The sequence below is a fragment of the Phycomyces blakesleeanus genome (genome assembly GCF_001638985.1).
Source record: "Phycomyces blakesleeanus NRRL 1555(-) unplaced genomic scaffold PHYBLscaffold_2, whole genome shotgun sequence".
NCBI classification, from domain to species: Eukaryota; Fungi; Mucoromycota; class Mucoromycetes; order Mucorales; family Phycomycetaceae; genus Phycomyces; species Phycomyces blakesleeanus.
Window position 1 is genome coordinate 3358589 of NW_017265135.1, and position 19901 is coordinate 3378489.

General features: G+C 34.8%; 7 protein-coding genes across 7 annotated transcripts; 4 read left to right on the forward strand and 3 right to left on the reverse strand.

Annotated features, from left to right (window-relative positions):
* Positions 1-1531: 1531 nt before the first annotated feature.
* PHYBLDRAFT_163178 (hypothetical protein) lies at positions 1532-3576 on the reverse strand (the record flags this gene model as incomplete). Its single annotated transcript, XM_018434750.1, has 5 exons — positions 1532-2246; positions 2352-2638; positions 2705-2743; positions 2819-3026; positions 3551-3576. 5 exons carry the CDS (start codon positions 3574-3576, stop codon positions 1532-1534), a joined length of 1275 nt encoding a protein of 424 aa, XP_018298178.1.
* Positions 3577-3785: 209 nt separating this feature from the next.
* On the reverse strand, positions 3786-5126 carry PHYBLDRAFT_121706 (hypothetical protein). The gene is made up of 2 exons (XM_018428823.1): positions 5100-5126; positions 3786-4734 (listed from the first exon to the last, which is right to left on the reverse strand). Exon 2 carries the CDS (start codon positions 4725-4727, stop codon positions 4077-4079), a length of 651 nt encoding a protein of 216 aa, XP_018298179.1. The 5' UTR covers positions 4728-4734; positions 5100-5126; the 3' UTR covers positions 3786-4076.
* A 1961-nt stretch (positions 5127-7087) lies between these two features.
* PHYBLDRAFT_59182 (hypothetical protein) lies at positions 7088-8872 on the forward strand (the record flags this gene model as incomplete). Its single annotated transcript, XM_018440448.1, has 1 exon — positions 7088-8872. One exon carries the CDS (start codon positions 7088-7090, stop codon positions 8870-8872), a length of 1785 nt encoding a protein of 594 aa, XP_018298180.1.
* A 676-nt stretch (positions 8873-9548) lies between these two features.
* On the forward strand, positions 9549-11353 carry PHYBLDRAFT_59183 (hypothetical protein; the record flags this gene model as incomplete). Its single annotated transcript, XM_018440449.1, has 7 exons — positions 9549-9609; positions 9796-9876; positions 9971-10084; positions 10209-10244; positions 10369-10435; positions 10642-11101; positions 11279-11353. 7 exons carry the CDS (start codon positions 9549-9551, stop codon positions 11351-11353), a joined length of 894 nt encoding a protein of 297 aa, XP_018298181.1.
* Positions 11354-11747: 394 nt separating this feature from the next.
* On the forward strand, positions 11748-14135 carry PHYBLDRAFT_85761 (hypothetical protein). Its single transcript, XM_018443616.1, has 4 exons — positions 11748-12275; positions 12496-13394; positions 13463-13605; positions 13668-14135. The coding sequence occupies exons 1-4, from the start codon at positions 11892-11894 to the stop codon at positions 14003-14005; spliced, it is 1764 nt and encodes a 587-aa protein (XP_018298182.1). The 5' UTR covers positions 11748-11891; the 3' UTR covers positions 14006-14135.
* Positions 14136-15909: 1774 nt separating this feature from the next.
* On the forward strand, positions 15910-16502 carry PHYBLDRAFT_140153 (hypothetical protein; the record flags this gene model as incomplete). Its single annotated transcript, XM_018430339.1, has 2 exons — positions 15910-16085; positions 16394-16502. 2 exons carry the CDS (start codon positions 15910-15912, stop codon positions 16500-16502), a joined length of 285 nt encoding a protein of 94 aa, XP_018298183.1.
* Positions 16503-18778: 2276 nt separating this feature from the next.
* PHYBLDRAFT_140154 (hypothetical protein) lies at positions 18779-19785 on the reverse strand (the record flags this gene model as incomplete). Its single annotated transcript, XM_018430340.1, has 4 exons — positions 18779-19078; positions 19226-19360; positions 19485-19628; positions 19717-19785. 4 exons carry the CDS (start codon positions 19783-19785, stop codon positions 18779-18781), a joined length of 648 nt encoding a protein of 215 aa, XP_018298184.1.
* Positions 19786-19901: the final 116 nt, after the last annotated feature.

Sequence of the window (19901 nt, forward strand, 5' to 3'; positions counted from 1 at the left end):
TTTGAACTTCCATATGACCCAAACATATCCTATCTTTCTAAATCTTTCTTTGTATCAATTATGTAAACAAATTGCTCAAGTCGTGGCCTAAAGTAGAACATAATTCTTATAGCTGGTAAATAAATCAATTGAAAGGCACAAGAATTGTAACAATCAACCACAGAAATATTTAGCTATTTCTACTTCTCTCTTATTTATTATTAATTATCCAAAGAAGCATAGTTTACCCCAGCATCTTCGTAATAACTTAGCAATATCTTACTGATTATCTTGTTTTTCTTTATTAATTATCATAATATCCATATAAGCACCGAAAGATGAAAGCAATAAAAACCATCTTTTGACAGCACTTTTATTTTCTTTTTTATCTTTCTTGAAAGAACAAGCTGCCAGTTTCCAATATTTGGGCTAAGGAGCTGGTAAGAAAAACCGATATATAATCTCTTTTTTTTAAAAGAAAACCGTTTCGGTCACTTCATCATATAATTCAATACTGCCCGTCTCAGCTTTTCAAATTTAAAGAATAATGGTTCAAAAATTATGTGAAATACTTCTAGATTGTAAAACTATGCTTTTTCTCATAATGTTTGTACTATTATAGCATTAGATGATAACGCATTAAATTTTCAATCCAAAGAGATTTACTTTGTAGGGAATTTCGCCAGTTCTGGATGCTTGACTGCTGGATGTATTGGTAGTTTAAGCACCATCTAACTAGCTAATACTGTAAAAGACTATTGAGTACCATTAATGACCCTTGGTTTATATGTTTTCTTTCATAGCGTCAAAATTGATATATACAATACGCTTGATTAAAATACTCATAAATATAGTTCCTATGCCCAAATTTCCCACAAGTAAGTTGGACTTCTATATCTTTGTATCAAGATAACTAATTTTATATATATCGATTATGTTTTATGTCTGACTTTGCTTTTCTATGAACTTGGCCAAAATTTACAAAAGTGTGTACTTTATGTACAATTGATGGCCAAGTCACGACATCTAGAGTATCGAACAATTTGTTTTTTTTTTTAGATGCCTGGATGCTCAGTTTTTATTTTCTGAAGATTCGTGACAGCCAATCATTTTTCAAATTAAACTACCGCTACATCCAACAGTCAAGTATCCAGAGCTGGTGAAACCCCCCTTAATGGAAATATCGAGTATAGTCAGCCAATACATCGATTACTTTTCTTTTTCTTTTCAAAACCAAACCACTTCACCCCCTCCCCTTTCTTCCTCTTTCCTTCTCTTTTTGTTTCCCTTCTAATGCTTTAAGAGACGATTCCGTAATACTAGCAATACTAAAAAGTCAATGTTCAAATCCAACTTTTTTTTTTATCTTTTTTTGTTTCAAGGGCAAATATAAATTAAGGTAAATAAGTAAGGAAACGATTATTTTATAAGGTTGAATAATATTTTTGTCTGTGGGTCTTGTTGTGTCTTACTGTAATCTATTATTGATTGAATGTCAAATTATGTATATAAAGAATAATAATAAAATTCGATGATTTTATTTTATTTTATTTTATGGATGGTAATAGGATCCACGGTGAGAAGGGTCCTGCCCTCTTGAGTAACGATACCCATCAGATGCACGCTGTCCATATTGATAGCATTCTTCGTTGGGTTCAATAGTTCTAATGCCAGATAGATTATTCCATTGCTGTTCAGTGGCAACAGAAGTGGATTGATTATTTTCATTATAATGATTATGATTATGATTAGTATATTGTTGCTGTTGTTGTTGCTGTTGCTGGTGTTGAGGATGAGAACTTGACTGATAATTCGGCTCGTAATATTCGTCATAGTGATAATTGTGATGAGATGACAATTCGATCTTTTCACCGTGAGCGGCCAAAGGTGGATGATGTGGATAATAGTAAGAAGGTGAAGTCGAATGTGAAGAAATGTCTTCGTGAATTTGGTTTGATTGATAATTTTCGTATGCTGCTATGGGATGAGAATTGTTGTATATATCTTGCTGTCGCTGTTGTTGTTGCTGTTGCTGGGAGAGTGTGGAATAGTGGGATTGTAAATATTGTGTGTTTGGTTTTGAACAGGCAGTCGTGGCTTCAGTAGTGTGCGAATAAATGGAATCAGAAATATGACGCCTGGACATTGGAAGACTTGCAATTTGTTGTGGGCGTTTGGTTCGAGCCAACACACTAGTGAGCGATAGTGTGATCCACAATACACTAAGAAACGCACCGGCTACATACGTTCCATTCAAAAGTAAACATCTAAGTAATAAGAGTAAGAATAATTACAAGAATAATAAAAATGATAATAAAGTAACGAGGATATATATATATGTGTGTGTGTGTGTGTGCATGTCTATATATTACCTTTGGTACAAAAGAGGATAATACATATCGTGTTCTGCATCGAGTGTATAGCAATAAGTAATGAACCCCCTAGAAGGGTACTTGAATTCAATTGTATTGTTTGTCCATGGCTCCTGAGTGTCGACGAATGTGGCGGCCATGATCATGCCCACCAGTGGGACACCGTTGGTCAAGCCAAGGGTTCTGTCGCCTCGAAATATATCAGCTCTTCCGCAGCAAAAGGCGTGCATGCACACAGCTGTGGCGCTCAAGAAAGAGAAACTTAAGAAAATAAACCAAGTCAAATACTAAAAAGAAAAAGTAAATAAGATTGTGTGTGTGTAAATCAGTAAATCACTATATGTATATTTTACCTGCCAATGACCGGATTCTAGCCAACTAGGTATATTTGCCTAATTATTATTATCATTTTAATCAATTTGATTTGATTTGATTTGATTCTTATTGGTTTTGGATTAGAAGACTACCTTTTCTTGATACATGGAGAGTAGCATGCATTGGCTAGTATGGAAGCCAAGGGCTACAAGACTAGTGATAAATGTCGATAGACGAAGTAAATTAACAAACCGGACAATACTGCCCATAGAGTGTATATTGAGATGAACACCGCCAATAAAGTAAGATATATAAAAGAAAGCTAATGAAGTAAAAAGAGGTTTGACAATGAAGATGGTTCTTTGAAAGAAAGAAAAAATTAGATATATATAATATTACGATTCAAGGAGCCAATTTTATATATGTATATTATGTATATTATGTATATAAAAGTCAGAAAGATATTTAAATGGAGGTGAATAAATATATATACATATATACATATATACATATATACATATTCAATTCACACATATATTCATACCAACTGACTCATTCAACTCCTTGATATCCTCCTTTTCCTTCTTCTTTTTATTGTACAAATTTAGAGTGGTCAGACAGCATTTTGTATGTGTGCGTGTCATCGATCAAAAGAAGAAGAAAAACCCTAAAAAAAAAGAATTGAAAATAAAAAAGATCAAGATGAGGATGAAAACCTGAACCCTACACATTACACTCTAAGCACTAAGCACTACGCACTACGCACAAACAGGGAAGGAGACCAGGGGATCTCCACACCAAGCTTATCACACTCTTTAATCTTGTTCACCTTTTCTTTTCATTTTCATTTTCAATAAAGATCCTTTTCCCTTTACTTTTCTTACAATTGAACCACATACAAAATAGACATATTTATATATATAAATATATATAAGGGAGACTATATGTAAGTTTTATTGGTTACTTTACAAACCATAAAATAATCTCATTATTTTCATTCTTCAACTTGTACATACACACACACACGCACAGAGAGACATATATAGTAGATATATGATATTCACTTATATGACATCAAAAGAGTGCAGGTCACATGAATATAGATCACAAAAAATAAATACTAACAAAAAGAACAATGTATTTATACAAGCACATACGCACATACACACACACATACATACATACATACATACATACATACATACACACATGCACACACACACGCATACACATACATATATATATATATTTATATTTATATTTTCATATATGGGGGATAATAGAAATACAGATAATATAAAATAACAGCAATAATAATAATAATAATAATAATAGCAAGACAATAATAATAATAACGATTCGTTATTATTACTATTACCTTTTCATCCTTTTTTTATTATTATTCATTATTTAAGATCTGCTGACCTCACGGAAGTAGTTCTCAAGGGTACCCTTGTTGGGCAAGAACTTGACGTAACAGCCATCGGGTCTGAACTTGCCGGCAGCACGAGCCTCGACGTAGTCGGCGCGGGAAAGAGGAGTGAAACCCCACTTCTTGGAGATGATAATCTTCTGCTGACCGGGGAACTTGTACTTGCAACGTCTCAAGGCCTCGATAACAACGGGCTTCATGCTGTCCTTGGAGCGGACAGAGAAGATGATCTGGCCAATGTTGACACGGGCAACGAGACCGTTGGGCTTACCGAAAGCACCACGCATACCGGTTTGCAATCTATCGGCACCGGCACAGGACAACATCTTGTTGATACGGGTGACATGGTAAGGGTGGACACGGATACGCATGTGGAAGGAATCCTTGCCGGAAGTCTTGGCCATGTACTTGTTGCAGCAAATACGACCAGCTTCAAGAGCCTCAGCAGACAACTGCTCGTACTCGTTGGAAACCAAGTGGATGCAGAGGGGGAAGTCGTCGACGTGTGCCTTCTTGCGACCCAAGTCGTAGATTCTGAGCTTGGCATCGGGGACACCACGGCAGTATCTGCTCTTGGGGTAAGGCTTGTTCTTACAGTATCTGTAGCAGCGAGCAGGACGGCGACCCATCTTTGATCTAAATCATGATGAGGATGAGGATGATGAAGGTTTGTGCATGTATTTTATTTCAGGGCTGATTTAAAATATGATAGATTGAGATCTAGTATATATCATAATATATAAATGTATTTCAAATATATATATATATATATTTAGGTGTGGGTGTGTGTAATGTATTGTTGTTTGGTAGGTTGAACTAAAGGTCGTGTGTTGCGTGGCATAATGAACGTATTGTGTCGTAATATAGTTTGATGTTGGTGTTGGTGTTGAATAGATAAATGTATGGATGGATGGATGGATGGATATGTTGATGTATTTGATGGATGGATGGGTTCTATTGAAAATAAAATAAAATCTGAAATTTGGATTGGTGATGCCTACCTTTATGGTATTGAGGAAGAAGTGTGAGATCCCAAAGGTGCGGGTGAGATTGTACGTGGCAACCTCAAAAGTCCGACATTTTTTATTTTTATTTTTATTATTATTATTTTTAAATTCACGTGCAGGGTTCCGGTCCATTTCAATAAACCTGGGAATGTTGCGCACGCACCTTTACAAAATTCCTCCAATCCTCTTCCCCCCCTTTTCTTTTTTCTCTGCCTCTCTTTCTCCCGCCTGTGTGTACCTGAGATTTTTATGATCTTATTTATTTATATAGTCTGCCTAGACATATTTATTTTATTATGATATGCTTATTGTGTCCAATTGATTTATGTATATTGGCTCCATTGAATCTTAAGATATCCAACCTTACAAAGTATCATTTTTTTTGATATAGAAATTGAGGTGAAAATAACCCAATGAAATATAATATTTTCTGTAGGTCTCCCTTTTTTCCTCCTTTGGTTATTTTATTTTATTTTATTGTTTTGTGCTTTTGTTTTATTTTTTTATTTATTTTTTTACTTATCTTGTTGAGTATATTTATATTATATTTTATGAATTACGACGAGGAGAACCAAGACAAAAGTAAAATAAATCGATATAAAGGTAGTCTTTATAGTAACTTGGGAGATATAGGTAGATAGGTAGATAGAAGAAGGGTGAATGGAGATAAAGGTAAAGATAAAGATAAAGATAAAGATAAAGATAAAGATGAGGAGGAAGGAGTTGAAGAGGAGTTGAAGAGGAGGAGGAGGGGGAATAAAGCTTTCTTTATGTTTTATTTGAGAGGAAGGAATACGGTGAATGTAAAGAACAAATGAGAACTAGTTGGTTTGACTAGTAATAAAAGCAGATTATTATTATTTCTTAAATAAATACACATTTAAATCAGGGATTATAGATTTGAATATCCCTATTTGAGTTTTCATAAATTATTATTTTATTTGTCTAATTATATATAGGAGAAGATAATTATGGATTTCTGCCTTTATGGTCTTTTTATACTTTGGTTAAACAATCATTGTAATATTTGCTACATGCTTAGATATACAACGTCCTCACACAAAAAGACAGACAAACTCCTTTTTGTAATAAAATCCAATAAAGCACATATAATGAGTTTGTTATTTAGTATTTTCTTCTTCTTTTTCTATATTATTCTTTTGGCTTTTGTCTGTATACAATTATAGGAATGATCGGTAGAAATAAGGGGGTCCGTGTATAGATATTTATATAGGTAGGTAGGTATGTATGTAGGTAGGGTTGGTTGGTGTACAGGTGGGTTGATTTGGGTATGAATATGGGTATGGGTGTGGGTGTGGGTGTAGATGACATCATAGCCACTGAAGTGGGATGATAACGAGGGAGAAGAAGAACAAGAAAAAGAAACCAAACCACAAAAAAAAACTGGAGCATGGATCGGATCCCAAGGAAAGAATTTTTCTTTTGAATGCGCACAAATGCTCATTTTAGAAAATACAAGTAGTAGAGAGATGAACAAAGCAAAGCAAAAATAACGCAAAAGTAACCTTGGGATTATGATTGATTATCAGTGTTCCAAAGAAATTCATACACTAACACACCCAAAGGTATACAAAGATATACAGACTCATATGTAATTATATTCTTTCTATACAGATGTGCAGATGCCTTGTCCTTTTTGTGAGATTGTGTCATCAATCACCTCCTTAAGTTTATGTAGGAAGGATGTCTGACTTGACTTGCCTTGACTTGCCTTGACTTGACTTGACTTGACTTGCCTTGAACTTCAACTTGAACCTGAACGTGAACTTGCCCCTCTTTCTTTCCCTTCTTTCTTCCTTCCTTCCTTCCTTCCTTTCTTTCTTTCTTTCTTTCTTTCTTTCTTTATTTGCTCTTCTTCACTTTTCTCTTTCGTTCTTTATAGTCCAAGCTCTGTCTAAACTTCTTTAATATCTATATTCAAATATCTATTTTTATAAGAAAAGAATTCAACTATCCACAGAATGCATGTGCGCTCAATCTTTGAACCTGCAACCCAATTTAACCAATCTGAGGATGGTCTTGCAAAAACTGCCCCGTGGCGAGCCGAAATAGAAAAAAAACCGGTCGGTGGATGGTCCCGCTCCACCCGAACGAGTGCATCGAGCCTGGGTGGCAGTACCGGAAACGTGGCCAATATCCTTTGCCGATTTGATTCTGCCAAACGTCAAACAATGTCCAGCACCAGCACCAACACCAGCCGAGAATCTATCACATCTTTTTCATCGTCCTCTTCATCGTCCTCATTCTCCTTGCCTGCTCATGATGACACTGAAAAGAGGTCTTTTAATCGACAATCGCAACAACCGCAACAATCGCAACAATCACGACTGTCACGACTATCACGACAATCACAAATACAACCTCAAGCTCAAGCACAATCACAATCACCACTATCCCCATCCCCATCTCCAGTTACACTAAACTCACGACCACAATCACAGCCATACAAATCTACCCCCCCTCTACCAATAACTCTACCGCTACAGCCACGACCTCGATCACAGCCACAGCCACAGCCACAGAAACAGCCACAGCCACAGAAACAATCTCAACCTCAACCTCAATCGCCCATTTCTATTCTCTCTCCATCATCAGTACAAATACCAACAGTACCAGAATCCCTTTTACCTTCTGCAAACTCATACTTGTCGAAAAGGGCAAGGGGTGGACTGCATGAACCAATACAAAGCCCAGTTTATGATTACCCCACAGCACAGATTAGAATCACAGAACTTGAAAAGAAATCTAAAGGCGACGACAGGATTATCAAATACTATGAGCTGCAGGTGGAATGTCTAAAAGATAAACTCGAGCAAGTCTCAAAGAAGTGCAATGATCTTGAAAAGATGTTATTGTGTAACCAGCTGCAATCTACTGAGGAAAAGGCTCCACAGAATGTTTCACAACCACAGAAAACATTATTATTCTCACTTCCAGATGTGAATAGCCTTGAAGTTGAACTTGAGCAAAACTTGGCTGCATGCCAGGATTGGGCCAACAAGATGGTTCAGATGTACACAAATGATCTGACAAGACAGATACTGGAGCGCAACCGGCTGCACAAAGTTGTTCTCAAGCAAAATGAGCTCATCGAACAGCTGGACAGCAAAATCGAGGATTTGATCCAACCCGTCCAGGAAAACTTGGCCGTCGAAGAGCTTTTGGAAGCCCAGATGTCGCTGCAGTCCGATGAGTTGGAGAACAAGCGATTGATTCTCGACAGCCTGCTCAACGAACGAGAGGCCTGGATGGACCAGATGGAGCCCAACAAGCCTAATCGAATGCGCTCCCATTCTGCACCACGGTCGTCGATTGACATCCTGACGCGGATGTCAATGTCAGACGCCTTCCTTGTAGCCTCACCTCCGTCCCGCCTATCCTTACATGCTGCTGGCGCCACACATCCTTGGACTGCTCCTCCAACTGCTCCTCCGTGCTCTCCACTACCTCCCTTGCCATCTCACAAACGATCGTCTTCTTCGACTCCTTACAAGTCAAGCCCCCTCTCGGCCTCTCCCTCAGTCTCGTCTCTTAATCAATTTGACGACCCCAATAACCCCCATAACTCCCACAATTCCAACAAAAACAAGACCAACAAAACCAATTCTCCGCGTCTGACTAGTAGCTCAAGTTGCCACAGTATTGCAAGCACGGCCACAAGTACAAAGTCTCTTCGAAAAACAAGCATAATATGGAACAGATTAAAGAATCTTAATACAAACATTACATACCTACCAACTCTCTAAAAAAAAAGAGAAGAATAATAATAATATATTTTGATTTATTTATTAAATTAATTAATTAATTAGTTAATTGATAGATTTCATTTCATTTCATTTTCTTCATTTTCTTCATGTAAATTTATTTCCTTGTTTCATTTATACCGATGCAACAGCAGCAACCCCTACAAGCAATACTCATATTCATACTCATTCAAGCATATCTTTCTTTATCTTCACATACACCCTGTTCCCTGCAATACAACTATTTTAACTATTCCTAATAATAATAATAATAATAATAATAATAATAATTATACATGGCTTCCTTGTTACAATTTATTAAACAAATGTATCTAAAGCCTATAGTTAATTGCTCACCTATTCTTATGTCTGTCTGTAACACGTATTTCATTTTATTAATCAAACAGAAACTTAATGCAATAAAGGTAAATATGTACATGTGTATGTGTGTGTATGTATAAGCAGAGTTAAAGGCCAAAGACATGTAGACCTTTTATTTTTATTTTATTTTTGTCTTGATCTTGTTTTGACCAATAAAATTTGTGTCTGTCTATGTGTGTGTGTGTTTGTTAAAATTTAGACATTTTTTTTAAAAAATAAAATAAATAATAATATTCAACAATTACTGCCTGACTACTCATTTCAACTGAAATCTTGTGCATTGTCAAACAAATAAGAAATGACAGACAACCAAGCATCATTCATACTCCATGACGGAACCACCATGCCAAAGATTGGCTGTAAGAACCAAAGAAAAATAAATTAAACAACCAACAAACCGACAAACCAACAAACCAATCAAACGACTAAAGAAGAAGACGCATAATAACAAAACAATATTCTTATTATTTGTTTTTTTTTTTAAAACTTGTTTACACACACACACACACACATATATATATATTATTCTTCTTGATACTTGACAGTGGGTACCTACAGAATGAAGACCTTGGGGGAACTCAGACCTGTAGTTAAGGAAGCTGTTCGTAATGGATATAGACTTATTGGTAATATTGATATTGACATTGAATAAGAACAGTATTTTAATATCCTAGTGTTTTTCTATCACTACTGTATTGTCGTTATGATTAATATCATTAGATTCGGCTACTGTCTATAGAAACGAAGAAGCAATTGGTAAAATTATTAATGAAATAATCAATGACGAGACATTTGGCGTTGAGCGAAAAGACCTCTTTGTCACATCCAAGCTATGTAAGAATCACAACAGGCAAATCTCGACTTTTCTATGCACACGCTATCTATATATCTATCTATATAATTTGTCTTGTTTGCACTTGATTAATTCTAATGATTGTGAACTCATGTTTAAATTAAGCTCCAAGAAACCAAGGATATGAAGAATGCTACAAAGGTATAAAGAAAAGAACATCTAAATTTTTATCTTATAAAAATGTAAAGGTGTAAAATGAATACTTGTTTCGATATTTCTGCCAATTTTCAAAATAATAATACGAGAATACAAAATGCATTATTAGCTGTCCTTGCATCTCTCAAGAAACTCAAGCTGGACTATATTGATCTTTATTTGATTCACTGGCCAGGGTAAAAACATTTATATATATATATATGTATGATAGTACTTTAACAAATTCAATCAAGACATCAATATATCTATAATTTGAATATGATTTATCGAAGATTTTAAGATTTTAATTAATACTTCTTGGTCTTGCGGGCTTCTTGTATTCTTATCTTAAATAAATAAATTAATTAAAAAAAAACATTCTAAATGATGATTGTAATAATAGGACATCGAAACACAAATTGGATGATCCAAAGAACAAGGAGAACCGATCAGAGAGCTACAGAGCACTCGAACAGCTTTTGAAAGAAGGCAAACTGAGGCACATTGGAGTATCCAACTATACCGAAAAGCACTTGAGGCACTTGATCGACACCTGCACCGTCCTACCACATGTGCACCAATTCGAACTTCACCCGGCACTCTATCAACCCGAGATCCTGTCGATCTGTCGAGAGAACCGAATCCAGATACAGGCCTACTCGAGTCTCGGCGAAGGAAAGCTCTTGAAAGGCAAATATGCCATCAAAGAACTCGATCCAATTTCCGAGCGGCTGCAGGTTTCTCCAGCCCAGGTCTTGTTGCGCTGGGCTATTCAGCACGATTGGGCAGTCATACCAAAGTCTACAAAGCCAGATAGAGTAAAGACCAATGGAGATTTGTTTTCTTTTGAACTGTCAGGACAAGTACGTGTGTGTGTGTTTGTTGTTTTGTTTTGGGAAGAAATAGAAAAGGGGGAGGGGAGGATAAAGTTTAAACTTCTTCTCACCTCTCCCCCTTTATTTTGTTTTGCTTTTAATACTATACATGAATAATTGACACATCTTGTGGTTTACTTACTGTCTTATACTGTACACTATTAGGATATGGCGTTTCTTGATGACTATCACAAGCAAGAAGCACACCGAATGTGTTGGGACCCAACAGATATCTACTAATCTTTCTAAATATCTTCATTGCTATGATACGTCTATATATATATATATATATTGTGAATACAATTCTACATTATAGTGCTTTCCAAGTGCTATGCTGTTTTCTATTTTAAAAACAAAAGAAGAGGAGGCAAAAAAGCAAACAACATTCTCCCCCTAGTATCTTACTATAATATTAATATAAATAAATAAATAAGACGCCTTAATTCATAAGCTACCTTCTTCTTCTTGTTGTTGTTGTTGTTTGTGTAAGTCTATATCTGAGATCAAAGACGGTAAATCTATCATTCATCATTCATCGATGCTAAAACCGATCGATCCAATTCGCGATCCCAGCAGTCACATATATTCTTTAACATAAAGCAAAAAAGAAAAAAAAAAAGTCAAAGGTTCTCAGCAAAAGTATTAATTTATTATCCTTTTTTTAACCTTATTCACTTTATATATAAAACAAATTAAGAAATAAAGAAACACGTATCAAGATTTACAACAAGGACAACAAGGACAGCAACAACAACAACAACAACAAGCGAAGAAGAAAATGAAGTCTGTCAATATCTGTTTCTTTAGAAATATATTCCGTGTTCACGACAACATGTCGTTGTATCATGCAATCCAGTCCAAGCCAGACACCCTATTGCCTTTGGTGTGCCTGGATCCACGAATGATGGACCTTTCTGCGCTCAACGGGCTACTCAAGACCGACTTTAAGCCCCCTACCACATGGCACTACGGTATCGATCGATGTTCGCGGTTTAGAACAAGGTTCATAATCGAAAGTATCCTGGATCTCAAGAATAATTTGCTAAAAAGGAAAAGTGATTTACTGGTACTTTATGGCGAGCCAGAGAAACTTTTACCAGAGCTCAGAGACTTTTTGGCCAAAAAAGGGCTCACACTTGGCCATATTCACACGCACAAAGAGGTATACCATATCCACACATAATAGACATAAGAATTTGTTCACATGGAGATTAGTATGCTTTAATCAAAGAGGCGAGGGAAAGGGGATCAAATGTCATTTATTTTATTTTTTCGTTCTTTTCTTTTCTTTTCTTTATTGCTGTGATTGCTTGACCATCATTATCATAATTACCTTTGACTGATTGTGCACATTGATTTATTGGTTAAAATTCACACACTAGTATGCGTATGAAGAACTGCAGACCGAACTCGCTCTATCCAAGGATTTCAATATCACATTCCACTCAGATACTACCATGATCCACCCTGGAGATGTCAATTTCACATTTGATAAGACCCCACGCGTCTTTACACCCTTTCGGAAACGGATTGAAGCCATGCCAAGGCCTGTCCGAGCCTTACTTGAGATTCCTAAAGAGCTCCCGCAGTTCCCCAGCAGTGGACACGAATTCAAATCACCATCTACATTGACATCAAGGTCAAGCTCAAGCTCAAGGTCAAGGTCGACACCTGCTGACAATAGTGACCTTGAGAGTATTTTGAATAAGATATGTCCTCCGTTCGAGGCTGATAGTCGGTCGGCGTATCCATTTTCTGGAGGGGAGACGACAGCCTTGAGCCGGCTTGATTACTATCTGTTTGGCACGGATAGGATTGCAGAATACAAGCAGACCCGGAATGGGTTGATTGGTACTGACTACTCTACCAAATTTTCGGCCTTTTTGGCACACGGCTGCATCTCCCCACGGCTGATTTGGCACGAAATCGACCGGTACGAGTCCATATCTAAAAAGCCAGAGTCAGAAACGACATCCAATGGAAATACGACAAATGATGACAACAGCCTGGGTACCTATTGGGTCAAGTTTGAACTACTGTGGCGTGATTACTGGAGGTACTTGTCAGCCGGGTTTGGAAATCAGATCTTCTATCTACATGGGTTCCAAAGCGTGGAAAAACTAGAACTCCTTAAAAAGAGCCCCAAAGAAACACCAAACCCAGCGTCAAAAAAGTACACTGGGGTCTGGCTCAAAGACAGAGAAACGTTTCAAAAGTGGTGTCAAGGTACCACGGGCGTGCCTTTTATAGATGCAGTTATGCGAGAAATGAAACTCACAGGGTATGTAGGACAAAAGAAAAGAAAAATAAAAATAAAGAAAAGTTGTACTGATCTTTATTGCTTTGTAGATTTGCTAGTAATCGTGGTCGACAAAATGTAGCTAGTTTTCTAGCAAGGGATCTTTATATCGACTGGAGAATGGGTGCAGAGTGGTTTGAATCTTATCTCACAGATCATGATGTCTATTCAAACTATGGAAATTGGCAATACGGTAAGAGTTGTACCTCACAAAAGAAAAGAGAAATTAATTTTAATTTTTATGTTTTAAACAAGTATCTGGAGTTGGGTGTGACCCGCGTGAGTCAATTAGACACTTTAATATCATCAAGCAAGCAAAAGATTATGATCCAAAAGGCAATTATGTCAAGCTTTGGTGTCCAGAACTCAAGAATGTTCCTACTCAAAAGATCCATGCGCCTTGGATTATGACCGAAGAAGAGCAAAGGAGATCTGGCTGTGTTATCGGAAAAGATTATCCAAAGCCAATAATCATTGTCGACGCATGGAAGAAACATTCTCTGGTCAAGGGTGGTTCCAAAACAAATGGCAATCCAAGTGAAACTATTGCAGGCTTCTTTACAAATCCCAAGAGAAAGCAAAGAAGGCTCTGAATATATTATAAACAGATTTATATAACCACACCTTACACTGTAAATTTGATAATGAAGCTTGACATCAAATAATAAAAATAAAAATAAAAATAAAATATTGGCTTCATTGTGGCCAAACCCTCTTGCTTGTATACTGTTAATGTTATTGTTATTTTGGCCCGAGAACAAGAAGATGGTGGCTCTAGGTTTTGGACTGAAAGAACATGGCCACGCAATAGAAAGGTATAGGGGATCATGAACCTTAAACGAAAATACACTATAGATATCTATTTACAACGGTATCCTTTTAGAGCTGTACAACTTACTAGCCGAATCAAGGGTTAAACTTCAAATCCTTTAACCTTTTTGTTCATATTTCCATAAAAGGGTCACCCATTACTCCATAAATTAATCGTGTTGTATATCCTCTTTATATAAACAAGTAAGCAATACTCTTTCTATCTAAAAAGAAAAGCAGTTACATTTATATATATATATGATTGGATACAATTATTTTTTATTTTCTTGACCGAAAAGTTGAGTACCCCCCCAATGGTCTCTGAATTATAATAATACTAATAATAATAAAAAAGATTAGCCAGGTCTGCTGAAGAATAACAATTTTTTTAATTATTTGTTCCACATACAAAAAACTGATGATTCTGAAGCCAGAATTAACTTTTATAGTTTAGCCAAACCTTAAATCTATAGCTCAAACCCACTAAATTTAACCAAAAATAGGTAGAAATCTCTGCTATTCTGTTGGTGGGTTATATATATACACATTTTAGCTACCAGCCTCATCTATATCTTGTATACTACTTTGAAATATGCCTGTCAGTTAATATACACATAATTACATACAATAGGTGGTATTGATAGTAAGAATTGAGTCAAAAGATAAATGATTATAGGTTTCACTAGATTTTTTTTTCTTAAAAAAAAAAAAAAAGAAAAGAAAACCTATTTGAGATTTTGATCAATATTATCATTTATACAAGAATTACGGTGGCTATATCAAATTCCAGAACATTTTTTTCTCTTAATAGGACGACACATATACATGTGAGAGTATCATAATACTTGCTATATACAACGAACAATGCTGGTCCTTTATTTATGTATTTAAGGTTTCTTTAATAACGAAAATGGAATCCTTCTAGTTAGCCTGTAGACAACAAGACACAGGCTTATTGTTCTTTGGGTCCATAATAAAACAAAAAAGGTCACTGCTGCTGATTGTATAATATTCCTTTTGACTTTACAGTATCCTAATGTTACTACTATTACTTTGACACCTGTGAGTCTAAAGTGTGTGCGTGAATAAATTGACTTGGCTTGATTTGATATAATGTAGATGTAACATAATGTAATGATGACAATTCTTTTTTTTTTAACATTATTGTTATTATATCAAAGGTATAGATTAAGGATTTCCAAGACATTATCGTCATACTATACAGATTATGCTTTTGTGACAAGCTAGAATTATAACTTGGCATTTATTAAAGAGGCTGTCTATTAATGAACTTTTGAATATATATATATATATATATCAAGTGCTGAGCTGAGTGGATTAGATATACACAGTTTGTTACAAAAGCTAAAATTGAACTGAACAAAAACGAAAATTGAACTGTACAAAAATCCAAAAAGAAAAAGAAAAAAAAAAGAAAATCAAAATTGAACTTGCGCAGATTGGTACCGGAGCCACTTGTACACTGCAAAAAAAAATAAAAAATAAAAATGGTTAGGTCCGAAAATTAAAAAATAAATAAAAGTAATCAATACATAAATATATATATATATTGACCTTTTTATTATTTTATTTATTTTTTGTTCCTTTCTTTCTTTCATTCATTGCTTTATTTCTCACTTGCTTATTTTAATCTGTCTATCTACACTATACAATAATTATTATGATGATGCAACCAACTCTTCGTGACTTTATCCAACAGCTGGTCTCTGCTCTCATTCATCCCTTTGATGCCAAAAAATCATGCAGTACCCAGGCCTTGACAGAAACAGCCAATGCCGCATTGACCCAATTCGAGAAAACCTATGTGTCTTTCCCAGATTTTGTTGACCCTGCTGAAGACCAGTATCACTATACCCCACGTCCACAATGGCAATGCTAAATATCAACCAAACCAAACCAAACCAAACCAAGCAATATACATACAAACATCAACACACACACACACACATATATATATATATATATACACATTCATACATACATACATTCATACATTCGTACATACATCAGCACACACACAGACACAGGCAGACAACAGATATACACACATAATATTCCACAATCAAATACCCCTCAGCAACAATACAGCCAGCAAAAGAAAAAAAAAAAGAAAGAAAAAGCCCCCTTTCTTTCTTTAATTTACATTTCAGTCCAACTGAATCAATTCAATTCAATTCAGTCAACCAACCAATTTTACCTATCTATCTACCGGACCTATCTGTTAGCCGATCTACTTTGCCTTACCTTGCCTTAGCTTAGCTTAGCTTAGCTTAGCTTACCCTACCTTAACTTATCCTATCCTATCCTATCCTACCAAACAAACAAACCAAGCCAAACCAAATCAAATAATGTGTATAGTAACCGACCTCCTTTCTTCTTTTTTTTGTTAACCAACAAAAAAAAAAGCCCCCAAAACAGCCCCCCCTCCCTCCTAAACTAATAATTATCATTTTTTCCCTTTTTATATATATATTGTATTTAAAAAAAACACACACACACACAAATGGGAGGGAGGATATTTTGTACAGTGTATTTATTCTCTTCTTATAATTTTCAAATAAAAGAAAAAAAATCTATATATTTTACATTGTCTGTCTTTTGAATTACTATTAGATATTATCATTTAGTATTATCTACTATCACCATATGTTATAGCGCATAATAGTAATAATAATAATAATGAAAAGAAAAAATATGGCATAAGTTAAATCGAAAAAAAAAGTCCCGTTCGTTCTTACCGTCAATTGAATTATCATTATTATTATTTTGTGTATAATACAATATTCACTTATGACTCTGGTTTTATATCATATCTATCATATCTATCATATCTATCAAATCTATCAATTTTTACATTCTCCTTTTTTCAATATTAAATCTTCCTTTCCCTTTCTCCCCCTTATCAATTAAACCTCCGAGTATATCACGTGATCTTTTGATCCACATAGATATGATATGTAGAATGTCCAAACGCCCAAATCATATTTGCAATGGCATGTAAAATAAAAATGGTTTTTATATATCTCGTTTGGCAGTGGAATTAATCTGAGTTGTAAATAGACATTCTGATCCAAATTCCTTTATTTCTTTAATCATTTGTTCTAATTACTCACTCACAGTATATTGGTAACAAGCAGTCTGATAAAAAATATTGGCTTGTAATAATGTCTTTCTTTTTGATAGTAAGGAGGACGAAAGAAAGAAAGAAAAAAGGGGGTGGAATGACACCAGCCATGCCGTTTTCCTTGTGTGCTTGGCGTTTTTTTTTTCTTCTTCTTCTTATTTCTTTCTAATAAAGGGATCTTAATGCATCAAGACATTTGTTTTTATTTAGTCTAGTTTTTCACAGCCACAAGGATCTGTTACAATAGATAGAGCTTTACTAATTTTTATAAATAAGTATAAACCCACATGTATCTATAACCATAAAATATAAGCTTAAGATTAAGAACAGTATCTGAGGGTCCTTGAAACAAACAAACAAAAGATATATGTATTCTCACATGCTCAGAGACAGACGGATATATAGATAGCTTATTGATCAATTGATTGATGTAAAATGAACTAATCAATAAATAAATAAAATTATATACACCACTAGAAAACAAAGAACATGAGTCTCAAGTTCTACAGGCTTGGCTTGAAACCTAAAAGCATAAAAAGAAAAATGATGCCATACAAAATATACCTACTACATAAAATCCATCTTATATATATATATGTCTGTCTGTCTGTCCTTATTTCTTTTTTGGTGCAAACAAAATCAAGAAACATTTTATGCATTGTCGTTACCATGGTTATTGCCATTTATTAATAATAATTATTATTATGCAATATTTTCCCAATCAAATATATATGACAATTCACTCGATTATCATGCAAAAGGTGAAAATGATGATAGGTTGGTATTTTTAAATTTATTGCACTATGATCGCATTACTCGAAACCCTTTGATTTGTAAAGCTTCTTTTAAATATATATATAGCAACAAGATCATTCTGTCACTGTGCGTGTGTTAAGTATATAAAGTGTGTAAAGTGTCTAGCTTGGATAAAAGTCATTGGGTTTAATAATTATGTCAATGTCAAAAGAAAAATTTATCGTGTGTAAAATATTCTTATTAATCCATTCCTATTCCCCCATCCCCCTAATATACACCTTCTTTTCATCCTTCATCATACCTACCTCCTTTTAACCTATTTAGATTTTACTTTATTTATTTATATATATATAAATAAATAAAGACAAATTGTACAAAAATTAGGCTACCATGTCTGACCACCCCCTTGGTATAAGTACTTTTTATTTCTAGTCTTTTTTTTTTATATTAGATAAAATAAAATAAATTATATATATATATATATATATATATGGGAATTCTTGACTTTGAAGGCATCAATTCCGTTTATTATTATATTATTATTTATATATATATATCTGACTGAGTGTTTATGTTTGTGTTTGTGTTTGTGTTTGTGTAAGTATGTTTGTAAGCGTATGGATATATAGATATAGATAGATATGTATAGGTGATTTTAATCTATTGAAAGGGTGTAAATATCTCGATCTAGATTGGCAGCCAGAGATGGGCTGGAGTGGGACTTGTGGACAAGCGTTGTGTCACTTTCCGGGATTCTGACCCGATTAGGCATCGAGATTCTTTTGTCTTGTACAGATGGTTCCATTTGCTTTTCTGATCTAGGCTCAAAAACACCAGAGCCAGAGCCAGGACCAAAACCAGAACCAGAACCAGAACCAGAATCATTTGAATCAATTGAACCCAACCGACCAAGATAACTATTCGATCCACTGCCAAGTACAATCACCAGAACGTACTTTTTTTTTGTTTTGTTTTTGGTAAATAAATAAAGGTTACTTAATTTATAAAACACATACACTTCTTTTCATATTTTTTTCCCATGTAATACACGTTATCTAAATCTAAAAATCAACGCAAAATATATGTATGTACAGACACTTACTTGAGTTACAAGCAGAACTATATAACCAATACTGTATGCACCCACAGACACATTATCAAAAGAAATATGTGCATGGAGTACAAAGTCAACCTGGATAGTCAAAAGAGGGATACTTGCAGCTAAAAATGTCAATATCTTTTTTTTTTATTTATTTATTTTTATATATATATTTATATATCATTTAACACTTCTTTATTAACCTGTTTCAAAAGAAAGAAAGAAAGAAAGAAATATGTACATAAATAAATAAGCAACTTACTGCTAATCGATAGACATCAATCGTATTGGACCAGAACGTCCAACTTATGGCTGCCAATATACCGAATTCATATACAACTATCCACCAAGCCCCATTGATAACACCTAGTAAACATGCCCCACTTAATGCAGTACTCCAACCAGACTATGCGTGCGTTTGAGTTTGAGTAAGACGTTATGAAGAAAAAAGTGTATATTTTATATTCAATGCAATTCAATTTCGTTTATTTTACCCAGCCTAATATGATTGTCGATAGTAAGAATTTGTTTCTTGCCAGTGGGTTAGTTGTTTCGTTGAACATCAGAAATGATAATAAAAATAAGGAGAAGAAGAAGAAGAAGAATGATAGTAGAAAGGCGCGTCAATCATGGTTAACAAATGCACTGATATTCTCTCTTGCTTTCTTTAATTTATTCA

Excerpts from the sequence above, each read along its gene's own strand:
- PHYBLDRAFT_121706 (XM_018428823.1), bottom strand. The coding sequence starts at position 4,727 with ATGGGTCGCCGTCCTGCTCGCTGCTACAGATACTGTAAGAACAAGCCT.
- PHYBLDRAFT_85761 (XM_018443616.1), top strand. The coding sequence starts at position 11,892 with ATGAAGTCTGTCAATATCTGTTTCTTTAGAAATATATTCCGTGTTCAC. Across the intron at positions 12,276-12,495 it reads ATATTCACACGCACAAAGAG|TATGCGTATGAAGAACTGCA; the intron begins GTATACCATATC and ends TTCACACACTAG. Across the intron at positions 13,606-13,667 it reads CTATGGAAATTGGCAATACG|TATCTGGAGTTGGGTGTGAC; the intron begins GTAAGAGTTGTA and ends GTTTTAAACAAG.